The sequence below is a fragment of the Phoenix dactylifera genome, chromosome 14, assembly GCF_051530095.1.
Source record: "Phoenix dactylifera cultivar Ajwa chromosome 14, Ajwa_hap1_PhDact_Kaust_v1.1, whole genome shotgun sequence".
NCBI classification, from domain to species: domain Eukaryota; kingdom Viridiplantae; phylum Streptophyta; class Magnoliopsida; order Arecales; family Arecaceae; genus Phoenix; species Phoenix dactylifera.
Window position 1 is genome coordinate 18,995,742 of NC_143203.1, and position 14,808 is coordinate 19,010,549.

Consider the following 14,808-nt stretch of genomic DNA (forward strand, 5'->3'; position numbering starts at 1 on the left):
GTGCAAGATATGTAAAAAAGAAAAAGAAAATGCTAAATTCCCTATACCTGTATGTTTGCTTGAAATCTGGTGATATCTTCCTACTTGCTCTTTAGAATCTGAATTTCCTAAAGCACCCAAGTCATGGTAATCAAAATCCCCTCTAACGTCAATACAGTTCTTACATCTGTAGTCATCAGAATGTGAATCAAATCCATGACAAGGAGATTGTTGAAAGCCAGAAAATATATGTTCGATATGTAAAACGTTTTTTGCTCTAGACCTAATTTAGGGGTTGTTTTCTCTCGAGCTGTTTTAATTTTTTTTCCCTTTACCACATTTGGGTAGCTTTTGTTGTATCAAATGCGTGTATTCAGTTTGTTTTTGCCTGTTGGTCATATATTTTTGCTCGAGGTACAAGAATGATTGTTGTATGCTTTACATATTCATAATATCTGAAGCAAAACAGATTTCGATAACCGACAAGTTTAATTTCGGTACGATTTTATGAATGTTTTCCTGTGGATATCGCAACGGTAGAAAGGAGTTTATATGTAATTACAAACTATTTTTTTTATCAATCTAATGACAACATTGATGTAAAGGAAAATTGTACATGATTTATAAGTAAATTGTAGAGACAACCCTTGGGTTGTTCAAAGTAGTTATAAACCTGGTATTGGCAAAGTAGAACCTATTCTTGGCATGTAGCTTGGCTTGTCTAATGTTGAGCAGAGATCCAGGGGGTGAATAATCCTGAGGTGCGCTTCCTCAAGTTTGGGACTAGCTCATGTGTTTGACGACTTTAAGCCTATAAAGCCCAGGCCCCACTATTTTTCTCATAGGTGTTTTGTACCAAGAACAACTCCAAGCCAATCAACCCCATTATTCTTTATACTCCTTAAATAAACTCATCAAGATTTATTTTTCAATGAATATTATTGAGGAGCACAAATAAAGACACATCGATCTGCAGTGGAAGTGTGTATTCCACCTTCGCCACTCTTATCTCTGTACGTATCCTCCCATCCTTAGTTATGCATGGTTTTACAACTAAATCTTCTCAATCTATTGCATCACTTATAAATGTATTTGTTGATTTAAATTATTTGCTTCATGAGGTTATCACCTTGAGGCAAGCCATGTTTTACCATGGTGTAAACATTTTGATCGCATTCTTACCCTCAAATGATACTGATTTGAAGAAACTGCCTCTTTGCAATGATACGTTGGTTGATCTCTACCACTTTTCAACAAAAAAAAATAATCCATTACATTAAAAACTTTATGTATAATACGCTTTGGAATATTACGTTAAGGGCTCGTTTGGTTCGCGGAAAAAGAAGGGGGAAAGTAATGAGATGCCTCTTGTTTGGTTGGAGTTTTCAAAGGAAAGAGACGGGAAAGTTGTATTCCTATGAGAATATGATTCCTATATTTCATGAAATTTTGTCACTTTTCCATTGTCAACCAAACATGCCAAAAATAATTTCCGTCCTCTTCCTAAGAATCTATTTTTCAGGAATCATATTCCTAGAAGGAAAAATGCTTTCCGCGAACCAAACGAGCCCTAGAGATTGGATGATAATTTTTTTTCTTATATAATAAACTATGATCTTTCCCAAGATACATATCTTTACATGAAAAATTTTATATATTAACCTTTATAAGGTGCTTGGTGCAATGTGTTGTACGTGTACTAATGCTACCTTCCAAGAATTGCGGTTTATGCAACCTTCACCACCGATCACAAAAGTCGCAATGCAGAGCTCACGCGAGGCCAACCACAAAAATTATTATTATATATTTGATCACTTGACTCACTTCAGCCATCAATGAAATGAAGGTAAACCAGCCAGCTCTTATCATTCCCTCGTATAAAAGATTTATTTTTTTTGAAAATATCTTATCCTGTCGTACCTATTGGCTAAAGAACCCTTTCTTATTTAACACTCCTATAAAAAGTTAAAGGTTAAAAATAAATATTTACCAGCATTTTGTACCAAATTACGTCTTTTGAATTGCTGCAATGCTAACCTTACATTTTTTTTATATTGCTCAAAATAGATTCAAAATCCATCTAATTTACAAGAAAAAATTTACAGAGTTTTTTTTGTAAGCATGCAATTGCTGCAATATATGCATCAAAACATCAGTCAGAGGTGTTCATGGGTCATTATTATATGCACTTGCTGCGGGCTGTAATTAGTATTGGATTTTGGACATATTTAAGCAATATAAAAAAAAAATAGAATTGATATTGCAGCAATTCAAAATGTAAAAAATATTCACAACTCAAAACAAAATATAAGAGGTATTTATTTTTATAAAAATATTTTGAGTAAATTATACTGATCTCTCTGACCTCACTTGACGTTTGAAGTAATTATAGATTTCCACTCAAATATTTAAGAAATATATATATTCCATTGCCTAAGTTTTGCTATATGTATAACACACGATGCCATGCAATTATCTTTTTGTTAATTAATCTAGTGGAGCTTATCGGCATTATCACTCTCTAACCTATTTAAGTAATACAATATTAGTTTTAAAAAGGTTAGATTAAGTTAGCTAAATTTTGGATGCTTTAGTCTTTTTTAACTTTATGCAAAATCGACTAAGATATTTTCAGACTTAAATGAGTAACGACTTCATTAGCTTCTTTAATAAAAAATAAAGATAGGGGTTTATATGTTATACCGCATGCGCGTAACAAAAATTGGATGGAGGAAATATATTTTTGAAATGCTGGAGTTGGAGGGGGAAGAGGAATCCATAATTATCTCAAACCAAGGGGAGGTAAGTGTAATTTACTCAAATATTTTTTTTTTATAACGAATGATATTATATTTATAGTATGAATATATTTAAAAAATTAAAAAATAACAAATTAAGAACATTCTGGACGCATCTCTCTCTCTCTCTCTCTCCAGAGTGGTCAGGCCACCCAATCCCCCCTTTGGCCCTCTCCATATAAAATATTTTTATTACACCCTTCTCTTTTCTGTTCTAAAATGACAGGCTGGACAGCCAATCACCCGCATGTCCTACCAAAATTACATCAATCTCAGCCGTCCAATCAATAGACCAGTTGGCATCCGCTCTCCTATAAAAAGTCTCCATCTGTCCGAACCGTACGCTCCAACTGGAAGAAAACGTAATCTCGCTGCCTTCCTCGAATATTTCCTTCCTTTCTTATGCGCTAAAAAGCCCTTTTTCTTTCTCGAATTTTTGATTCGGGATCGAAGTTTTGTTCGCAATATTCCAATTGGTTGGCGCCCATCCTTTCCTTAATTCGCACCCTTTCTGACCCAATCTTTTTTTTATAAAAAAAATTATATAATAAATTATTGAATTTTAATCGTATTATATATATATATTTATTTATTTTTTTCAAAATGCACGATTTCTTTTGTATGAATCAGTTTTGTTTTCCCAGCGAGCGAACCCCTCCTTTCCTCCTCCGGCGCGGTGCGCTCCTCTTGCTGTGACGTCCTCCGTCTTCGTTACAGCGATGGAGACCGCCGCCTCCGCCGGCACCGACTCCTCCGCCGCCGATTCACGCCTTGGCTTCGGAAAGAAGGAGTTTGGGTAATTTGTTTCCTAATTTCTCGATTGATTTTGATTTGAAATAGGTATAATCCACCGCGTTTCTTGATTTCTTTCTTTTTTTTTGTGATTTTTTGGGTTATGATTAGATGTAGGCACTATAGGCGGAGGTGCAAGATCCGAGCTCCGTGTTGCAATGAGATCTTCTCTTGCCGCCTCTGCCATAATGAGTCCGACGTATTGAAATCTCTCTCTGTTTGGATCTCGTTTGTTGTTTTTTTTTCTTGATTTATGATGGGGTTTTTGAATAGCTTTGTTGTTTTTGTTGATTGGATTAGAGCGTTCTGCATGAGCTTTGCCGCCAGGATGTTCAGCGGGTGGGTTCAAATGCTGTTCTTTTTATGTTGGATGGGTTGTTTGGGTTGGATATGAGTTGGGGTGATGAAATTTGGGTATTTTTTGGATTGATTTTGCAGGTGATCTGTTTGGTCTGTGACACTGAGCAGCCGGTATCGGTTTTAGATCTGAGAAGAGATATTTCTACTATGCTTGATATTCTTTACTTTTAAGTTGTCATTGGTTAAATTTTGAGTAGTGATTGAATTGTGGTTCTGTTGATAGGTTGCACAGGTATGTTCAAATTGCGGGGTTAATATGGGAGAGTATTTCTGCGATGTGTGCAAATTCTATGATGATGATGTGAGCTTTTTGTAAAGTTATCATGCTAGTTTCGGATGCTGAATTGGTAAAATATCGATGGTAATGCATGTTGCTTGATTCTTCTTGCAGGTTGATAAGGGGCAATTTCATTGCAATGATTGTGGCATGTGCAGGTTAGTGAATTCGTGTCTTGTCTCTTTTTCTTTTCTTTTTAATCTTTGGACATATGAGATGATGGACTAACCCTGTTTGTGTTAAATTCAAACAGAGTTGGTGGCAAAGAGAATTTTTACCACTGCCAGAAGTGTGGTATGTGCTTGCTGCACCTAATTTACCTTTTATAAGCTCGCCTGGTAGTGTAATTATATCCTGAGCCAGGTACTGTGACAGTTGTATGGGTAGCAAATTTAGTTTGGTCGTGATTTGTTCTTCCCTTTCTTTTTTATCTTTTGATTGTATGATCCTGAAGATGTGATGAATAGGTTGTTTCACTTTGTAAGTGTATGCTAGTCAGGAAACCACTATATGGAATTGAAGCAACGTTAATAGTTTATCTGATTTATGTCTGAGATGTTGGTGCTAGAGAAAATTTCATCCTCAATTTGGTGCACAGACAAGATGATACACCTCTACCAAAATTTTGATATAGTAACTGAAAGATGGCATGAATTTTCTCTCTCGAATATACGAAAATTTTGTGCAGTTTAATGGAGTTGCTTGTTCTTTTAGATATTTAGATGCTTAGAAACCCCCAAATCCCTAATATAGCCATTCTATCAAGGTACGGTTTGCTTTCAATGAGTGAAATTGCTAACTACTCAGGCATATCTAGGTCATAATGTGAGACTTCCCCAAGTCAAATAAAGGAAAAAAAGAAAAAGGATTGGCTTTTAAGTTGGCAAGGCAAGAAAGATGTGCAGGTTAGGAAGACGTGCATGTACCACAACTATACCTGGACTTGTATCAAACCTTGCCTCACATTGCAGCATCACATAATGCTGGTATGATGTTGTGTGCAGCAGACTAAATGAGATAGGCATCTAAACTGTTCAGCTAAAAACCATAGTGTATGCCTTTGATTATCGTTAGAAAAAACAGATAAAATAATTTAAACGCATATATACCATTCTTTTTTGCTCTATTATCATCCATGCTATACACACGCACACACTTGTATGTTTATGCGCATGAACCACGCTGCTTTAAACTTCATTTTGTTGGTGCTCAACTATTTTAAATGTGTTCCACCTACTACCTTTGTGATTGACCACACAGGATCCTGCTACTCAGTTGTGTTGCGTGATAAGCATCGATGTGTGGAGAACTCAATGAGGAGCCATTGCCCTATATGTTATGAGGTACGTTTTGATGAAATACTTCTAAAGTCTATTGAAATTTGAAATTGTCATAACTTTAGAAGCTGCATTTCAGTATCTTTTTGACTCATTGAAAGAAACTAGAGTTCTGAACTGTGGGCACACCATACATAGAGAATGTTTTGAAGAGATGCTGGAACATGCCCAGTAAGCCCATGTCTCTTTAGCTTATTTATTTGTTTTTCCATATGCTTGTGGTTTTTGAATTGTGGATTATAATTCTTTTATCCGAACTCCTGTTGTTTCTGGGGCTTCTACAAAGGTACTCATGTCCAATATGTTCCAAGTCAGTATGTGATATGTCAAAATATTGGAAGAAATTGGATGAAGAGGTAACACCTCAACAACCTTACCTTGCATTTTTTTATATGTTAAGGGTCATGCAACTTTTCTGTTCATTAATAGTTGCTGCAATCGTACTAATAATTTTTTTTCCATTTAAACAAAACGATGCTGCCATGTTATGTTCCTTGAATTTACTTTTTTTTTTAAAAAAAATGCAGAAGTTCCTATCAATTAATCTAGACTAAGTGTACAGTTACTAACAGCAAATAATTGAGGTTATAATGTGATGATCATCTTTTCTTCTCACTTTTTATAACTGTAGAAGTAGCAGTTCTATATGTTGATCTGCAATCTACTACTGTACAAAAGGTCTCTGTTAAAATAATATCGACTATATATCAGGTGAAACCTTTAGTATTCACCTCGGGCTGAAGTAGTTAGTGGGCATGTACAGTTGAGAAAAGAAAGATATGATGAGGGATGAGACAATAGTATGGACAATGGATTGCCGAACCTTGATTTAGGGGCCATTCACTGTCAAAAGATATTGATTTAATCCACTGTCGGATATTATTTTATCTTTAATTTGTCAATTTTCATAAAAAAGTAGGAAAGTTTCTTGTTATATGAATGTGAAAAAACCTCAAACTAATCTCATTACTTGGGACATTTCAGTAGTGAATTCTAGTCCTTTGCACTTAGTGGAAACCTTTATGACCAACTTGTTCTAATTAGAACACTATACCTGGTTCAGAATCCAACCAAAATTTCTCTCTTACACCAACCTACGCTACCCCAGTTCCATTTCTTGAATCTGCAGTCACACCTGTTCAGAATTTAGTTAACTGAGGTAGAAGGCTCAAAAATCCTAGGCATTGCTTTGACGTTGTTTTTGTTTGAACCAAGATAATGGGATATGGAATGCTCTAAAGCAATGTTTAAGGGCTAGTTTATGGCTAGATAATTGGAAGTATCTTTAAGCAATGTGGAAAGAAATTCGAAGTTGGATTTGAAAGATCTTACTAAAAGAAGCTTAGTTCATTTCTTTGACTTGTAAAGAAGAATGGTAGTCTTATCACTGCAAGTTGTAATCAGACCCTTGATGGGGTCAATAAGGAAATGTTACTGTTCAATCTCTGAGCCAAAAGTGGAGTTTGGTCATTGGTGTGTGTGAAATTTCTAGGACATGATCTTGTTGTCATCTCTGATGTGTGTGTTAAAATAGCCTCCAAGGAGTTCATGAGTTGTTGACAATTTGTCATTTAGCTTGGGTAACTGCAACAGCTGTCTTAGCCTTAAATTTATACCCTCCTAGTGATTGTCGACGACCTCACTTTTCCAACCTAAAGAGGTGTTTCAAATGAAAACTTCATGTTTTGGTACACTGGCAAAGTTACTGGAAATCATGGTTCTCTGGTGGTTGGAAGCTCCTAGAAGTTTGCAGTACATGGGATATCTAATTATCCTTTGTTAATGGCAAGTCTGTTGTTTGATGGTCATAGTGATTGTGGGGGGAGAAAATAGATCCAGAGAGTGAAAGGAGAAGACTGAAAATTACCTGTACAAGAAGACTTGTCTGGATAGAGATCCTTTTTGTCATAGCCAATTAGGGAAAATGGTTTGCCTTAGAGAAGTGTGTGAGGTATTGATTAATGAACAGTCAGAGCTTAGTTTATGCCCTGATACCTTTGCAATGGGACATAATGGTTATCTTCATGAGATTTGTAAACAAGTCTTCCCAGTGGTTCCCTCTTTTATTTTTCCTCTCTTTTTCTCTTTATGTATGGAAGCAAGAAACAGAAATATCTAAAGCACTTTAAGTGGCCAACCTCATCAAAAAACTCTTGCGAGCCCCTAGTGAAGATGTGGCTGGCCCCTTAGAAGTGCTCAAACAGGAGGTTGAGGAGGTGGGAACCCTAGGCCAACTAAGTTATCTATTTGTTGGTTAGAGAGATAAGTTTATTTTGCTATAGTAGCTAAGTGGGTTTATAGACATATTGACATGTCTTAGACCTATCAAAATGACACATCTCTCAATAGATGCTATAGTCGAACGAGCTTGTATCATTTGCAAAAATTACAAAACATGTTTGTATGATGGTACTATCATTTGAATTATTGATGGTTATGAATAGTAGTTTGGCCTGTAGTTTTAGTGACTAATGGTGTTGTGAAGTTCTTTGATGACTGACTGAGTTTCTTGATATTGTTTTTGCTTGCTATGAATATTTATTGCATGATGACTGGCTTTTATGAATGGTTTCAAGATGATTTGTTTCATCATTTTATAGAAAGGTACGAGTGAACACAATTGAATTTATGAGGCTATTGAGCATTCATTATATCGATTTGAAACAAAGAGTGTGATGGTGAGAGTTATATGGCTCTTAATAGCTCATCTCTAACACTTGTTGATGCAAAACCTGAGAAACAATAGTTTCCTAGAAACTAAAAGTAGAACGGAAACAAAATTGAAATGTAAGAGGGAAAAGGATTATGTTAAGGCGGTTTGCAGTACACAAGGTATGTAAGATACATAAACATCCAAATACTAAATTCATCATTTTGAATAATGCTAATATTCAAGTGTGAAGGCTTTTAAATATTTGCTATATCGAAAACATTTTCCATTCTTATTTAAAACACATAAAGTAAGTAGGGGCTTGTCTATTTCCTAAAAATTTTTAGCAAAAAAAGTGACAGAATGATAGCTGTAAACTGCTTGTTTGACAAGTGAGGCCTGAACTGCTAGGGGTGGCAATGGGTTGGTTCTGGTTGGGTCAGTATCCCATATCAAGTCCACATGAGCCTACCTTGAACCCAACTCACTTGACCTGCTAGTGAGTTGGCTATTGCTGACCTGAACCAACTCAAGGATAAGCAGGTTGACATGGGCCCCACCTGTGGATCTGTTTAGTGGTAGACAATACTGATGGGTACAAAGGAGGCTACACATGAGGGAGTTTGGTTGTATAACAGCCATTTTGGTGAACAGATCTAGCCATATGTGGCTAGATCTGGTTTAAAATGGATGGATCTAGTGATGGGATGGTTGGATCTGCATGAAGACGACTGGTTTTGGTGGTGGTGAATGGCAGAATCTATATTAGGGTGACTGGGTCGGACAATAGGGTGCTTCATTCAATGTGTGATGGTGCAACCGGATTGTGTTGAGCATTGCTTGATTTGGTTGTTTGGTTGTTGGGGAGGATGAAAGGAATAGGAGAGGAAAGGAGGAGAGATGAGTCAGAGGACAGAAAGATAGGAGGAGAGGAGGTGGAGAGGTTGAGAGGTGGAGGAGGAGAAGAGAGAGGGGAGAAGGAGAGACAAATAAGGGGAGAGTTGGAGAGGCAAAGGAGGGAGGGAGGAAGAGAAGAAAGGAAAGTAGAGGTGGAGTAAGGGAGGGATGGAGTGGAGGGGAGGGGGAATGAGGAGAGAAAAGTCATGCAAAGAGGGGTTGGCTTGGGGCTGGGGCATGCTTATTTTCATTTTAAAAAATATAACTATAAATATTAAAATATTTATATAATCTGGTTTACTGACCTAAAGGGTCAAAAACCTCAACCCCTATCCAACACGATTTGCTAGCAAGTCAAATTTGCTGCACCTGCGCCCGACTGATGGATCAATGGTTTAGGTCCTGTTGGATTAGATCAAGTAATGGGGCCGGGATTTGCCGCCCATATGAATTGCTCATATGATATTGGATTGAGATAAATCAAGACAAGAGAATTGAGAGGTGGGGTGACTTTTGGTCAATTATGGTTTAGGGGTTTTTAAATTGATGAGGTTTATGCTTTCTATGAGCAAGGTATTAGACTAACAATGGTTTCCATTGTTCACTTTTGAGGAGTTGGTAACTTTTAAATCTTATTAGCTAAACCTAGGGGCGGCATGCTCTATTAAAGTTATTTCTGGTAAATCGAGACCCCTTGAGATAAATTAGGAAAATGAAGATATTGGAGTTATGGAATGCATGTAGTTCAATGGAGTTTTGGTTAAGAAATCTATTGGAAAGTGGTGGTTCATTTTGAATGGAGTTTGTTGTTTGGTATTCTAATGTGACTAGAGACAAGGAGCATGCCAGCAGGGTTATTTAGTACTTCTGTTGGCAGTTGCCTCTTTTGCTTTTGATGTTTTGAGACTATTTTAATTTGTTCTCCCCCTCCCTTCTTCTTGTTCTTATTTCCAACCTTCACAGTTGTGTCTTCTAATTCTGTTGCTTTGTAAATTAGTTAGTGCTGCAATAAGTTTGTAGCATCATGTGGGCAATCGGTACCCAGCAATTGGTATTTTGGGATTTCTGATTTAGAGTTTGACATGAAGTTTTATCATAGGCATATGAAGTTTAGGAGGCTTGTTCTGTGGAAATTTCTTAAAAGATGATGACTGGCATTGAAACTTGAAATTAGGATTTTTTGCTGTAAACTATTCTTCTACTTTATGAACGAATGTGTGGATTTCTTAAAAATTCCTGACTTCTCTTCCCATCTGCTTTTTAATGTTTAGCGAACTCCATACTCTTGATCCTGTGTCTTGTGGCTTAAGGATCATTATTTGGATTTTTGAATCAATTGGTTTCCCTTGTTAAGCTTTTATTTGATTTCAGAATAGAATCAATAGATACAAACCCCTTTAAGATCTGTTCATCATGATCAGTTCTTGCTACTGTGGGCTTCTACTAAGGTTCCCAAATCATGAGTGGACCAAGAGTAGGTTTGGGTGCGGTAGAAGGGAAATAGAGCTTCTTTAAATATATATATACACACATACGCACACATATTGATAAAGGCTGGTTTTATGGGGTGATATTCTGAGGAGGTTCTGAACCACCAACAACATCCTATGTTGCAGACTTGGCTATTAAGCAATGTTTCTAAAGTGGCTCTACACTGCTTGTTGACGGGGTGAAGGTCTTCTTTCAATTATTCAGTGTTCAAACAATCATTAATCCTCTCATGGTTAGGTTATGCATGCTATCTGTATGGAAGGTTTGGAAGGTAGAGAAATTGACAATGATCCAAATTGTGGATAGGGAGTTGTTCGTGGGTAATTCAATAGTATTAACAACAGAAGACAAAGGTGGAAATTGTTAAATGTTGGGAATTGTTAAAACATTCAATCATTTATTATTATTACAAGCTGCGAGGGCTGGACATGCTATGAAGCATAGCTGTTATCGTGAACGATGTGAGTTCTGTTGCTTGGTGACAGATTTGGGTGGTAGGATCAGGAAGTCAACAGATCAGGAGGAATTTACAAGTCGAAGTTTGCAGTTTCTCTAATACTATTATCGTTTAGCACTTCTGGGGCAGGTGGATTTCTAGTTGAGATGTTTTTGATGTTATATAGCTTTCTTATTTGGATATTTTTTTATGCTACTGGATATGTAGGCAGCACTGCTTTAATGCAGTACATATTTATAGACAGCAAAATTTAATCAAGATGTGCATGTCCGTAGTCATTTTTTTTTCTTTATAGGTTGAATTCTGGATGGCATTATCTTTTATGGCCGTGTCCATGCAAATGTGCAGTATCTGTTGGCTAGAATAGAGCATTATGTGATATTTTTTAGGTAAAAAGATATCATGAGGTATTTTTGGCAAGTCTCTGTCCGTGGTAGGTAATTGTAATGTGACTTTCCTTTGAGAAAAGGGTTGTACTGGCACTTCTCATGCAATGAAAAGTTTAGGATAATGTCTTTCTGGTTCTTGTTTATCGATTTGCAGATCATATGTTGTTCTCGTGTAGTCTGTCTCATCATGAAGTGGTACGCATGTTGATCTTATTTTGAATTATGTTGAATTAACGTAGGAGCAAAGGTGAACTATGAAAAGTTCATTATGATGAGTTTAGCAGGTTGTAGTAGTTCTTTATGCTTTATTTTGTTGGAGCTTTGAAGAGTTTGAGGCTCTTATCTTGGTCATCCATACAGGCAGACTCAACCAGCATCAATTGTCAAGTTGATGTCTGCAAAGGAGCAGCTTCTGTTTTTAAGGAAAGATTGGTAACCAATCAAGGCTACAAAATTTGCCCTTTTTTTGTTGTTGTAGCGCTGGCCTTATTTTTTTTTTGGAGATGATGTAAATTTAATTGGGTAATAAAATAGGATTCTGGATAATATGGTCAATTGGAAGTCAGCATATTTTCCTACAAATGTAGGATGCTTGATTTAAAGTATCTTAAAACCCAAAACTACCTTGCTAAGAAGTGATGATGATAATTTGTGTTAAGGAAAGCAATAATTTGTGGTAATAATTTATTTTGTTCCATGTTCAGATGCAAAGGATGGCATTCCCGTAAGTAAATCATGCTTGGGAGTCTTCTGAGGCTCTAGATTGTTATGATCAGGTTCTTGGACAGGGTTAGTGTGCTCAAGTATAGTATTATGAGAAGCTAGCTCTTTTTAGAGCTGTAGCTAACTCAAGTTAGGTTTTTGGTTGTATGTGCCGTGTGGGGATTTTCCTCGTATGCCTGTATCTCTAGATTATAATTCTCTTATTGATTTTGCTTTCTCTGGAAATGTTCATTAGTAGCTGTATGGAGAGGTCATCTGTTCTCTTATTATCTATCGAGACCTTTAAGATTTGAAATTTGTTACCTGGTTAGCTTGTTCGAGCCCCTGTGAGTTCTGTGAATAGGAATAGGTTGGAAAGATGGGTGGTTTATTCGTGTAGGAGATTATTTGTCAAATCTTTGGATGAATGAGTCTCTTTCAGAATTGTATAAGATCTAAGCAATGCTCTGCCGATTTTCCCTTATAGTTCTTTTATGCAACTGTTTCCCTTGATAGTCTTGTTTGTCATACATGTTTGAGGCACAACCATTTGTTATGTTGTTATTATTACTTTTACCTTGCATGGGATCGGGGAAATGAGATGCACCAAAAGGAACAAGATTTTGTTGATGCAAGGCTAATTTAGTTTGAAATAGCGACAATCTAAGAAGCATAAGATTGAAGGTCAATGTTTTATCTAGTTTACTTTAGCTTTCCAGGTGCTTGACTTGTGTTCTATGTCATCTCTTTTTGTGTTCTTCAAGGAAAACAATCTGACTCGTTTAGATCCATGGCCACGATGGATATCAGATTATAATATTCTACATTGACCTGTATCTGGGATCAAATGCACATAACTCTACATCATTCTACTTGAATCATCACTTGATTAGATTCTAGCTGCCTTCTTCGTTATTCATCCGTGATATACCAGCCAGGAGGACATACCCTCGACCTGTTAAATTATGTCAGATGAAACACAAATGCATCGATGAGTTTTAATTGTTAATTTCAAATTATTAGTTGTACGAGGAACATCTCTGTGCAGTTAACTTTTATTGATTGAATTTCAGACTCTGTACTTTATAGCATTAGAGCAATTGATATTAATCTTGCCATGAGTTTTACACATGAGCAGGGATTAGACCTGCAAACTCATGAATTTGAAGCACAAATACATCATTGCTTTAACAATAATTTACTCTCTCTCTCTCTCTCTCTCTCTCTCTCTATATATATATATATATATATATATATATATATATATATATCTAACTCTCTTTTGGTTTTTGGGGTTCCGGCCAAGTCATACAACATTAACTTCTGGACTCTTACTTTTGCAGATAGCAGCAACAATCATGCCCGAAGATTATCGTTACAAGGTCTGTTTTTCATCCTACGTTCCATAACGACTAGTATGGATTTCAGAAAATCTGTTGAACTTATACCATAAAAAGGAATTATTGGGGTTTACATAAAATTTTCAGCTCCAATAACCTAACCTGACTGATTAGGGATTTTCCATTTTATGACATCTTTCACGAATAAAATGGATATTACATTAATGATAATGGGTCCAGCAGCTTGCTTAAGGTGATCAGATAGAGCACCATGTTGATTTAATTCAGTTTAACCTGGGCACGCATAGGAATCAAGAGCTTCTTAGGGCTTCTTGGACTGCATAAAATTCTTTTAGATCCTACTTCAACCCCACTTTTGATATTTATGATAGAATTTGGATCTCGAATCTTCCTGGTTGGATCCTAAAGTAACAAACTTTTTGTACCTTTCCCCAGGCATAGCATGTAACTTCCTTTTTTCTGTTATACATTTTAGGTATGCTAAAACAAAAGAAAGAAAGGGGGGTAAAAAATTCTCCGTTCCATTTGAACTGGTGTATATTTTGCAGGTCTGGATCCTCTGTAACGACTGCAACGAAGCTTCGGAGGTGTTCTTTCACATTATTGGCCGTAAATGTAGTCACTGCGGTTCCTACAACACCAGGTCAACTTCTCCTCCAGCTATGCCTCCTCAATTGAACTCCTCCTGAAGTGCCTCCTAAATGGATTCTTTCTCCCCCCGGGCAAGGTTTACAGAAAGATTTGGGCTAGCTGAACACCTTAACAAGCAATTCCCTTCCTGTAAGGAGGGTCCTAATTGTGTTGTTTGGTTTGGTTTCCATACCATTGCTGAATTCTTCAACTTTACATTATTCGGGTAGTGTGCTGAATTGTTGTCTCTAAATGTAGTTGCCAGGGCAGCCCACCTTTCTGTAAGGAGGGTCCTAATTTGACCTTTATAATATCAAAAGTATAAACTGTTGATGTAACTTCATTTTTTTTTCCTTGCATACAATATGGTGGCACGGTTATACGATGGTTATTTACTAAGTCCATGTAGAGTATAAAAGCATGTATTACTCTATTACTAGGTTATACTCAAATGTTGCATGCGATTACGTGGCCTATTACACCATCCTCTTTAAACATAATGTCAGCACATAGGTGAATGGCAACTCTTAACACACCTGCATGATTTTTTGTTCACTAGTTTTCAAATATCCCATCTTAAAGTGTCCAAATTTCATCATTTTTTGTTTCTTTTTTTTTTTTTTTTGACATCATGAGTCCACAGCCATCCATATAAGAATCTATTAAACTCTAGTCACAGGTATAATGG

General features: G+C 36.5%; 1 protein-coding gene across 1 annotated transcript; it reads left to right on the top strand.

Annotated features, from left to right (window-relative positions):
- The first annotated feature begins 1,804 nt into the window (after positions 1 to 1,804).
- LOC103717825 (E3 ubiquitin-protein ligase MIEL1) lies at positions 1,805 to 14,458 on the top strand. Its single transcript, XM_039116268.3, has 13 exons — positions 1,805 to 1,825; positions 3,422 to 3,573; positions 3,681 to 3,768; positions 3,870 to 3,908; positions 4,008 to 4,040; positions 4,153 to 4,230; positions 4,321 to 4,364; positions 4,460 to 4,500; positions 5,467 to 5,549; positions 5,623 to 5,714; positions 5,830 to 5,899; positions 13,473 to 13,511; positions 14,039 to 14,458. Exons 1-13 carry the CDS (start codon positions 1,820 to 1,822, stop codon positions 14,177 to 14,179), a joined length of 906 nt encoding a protein of 301 aa, XP_038972196.2. The 5' UTR covers positions 1,805 to 1,819; the 3' UTR covers positions 14,180 to 14,458.
- Positions 14,459 to 14,808: the final 350 nt, after the last annotated feature.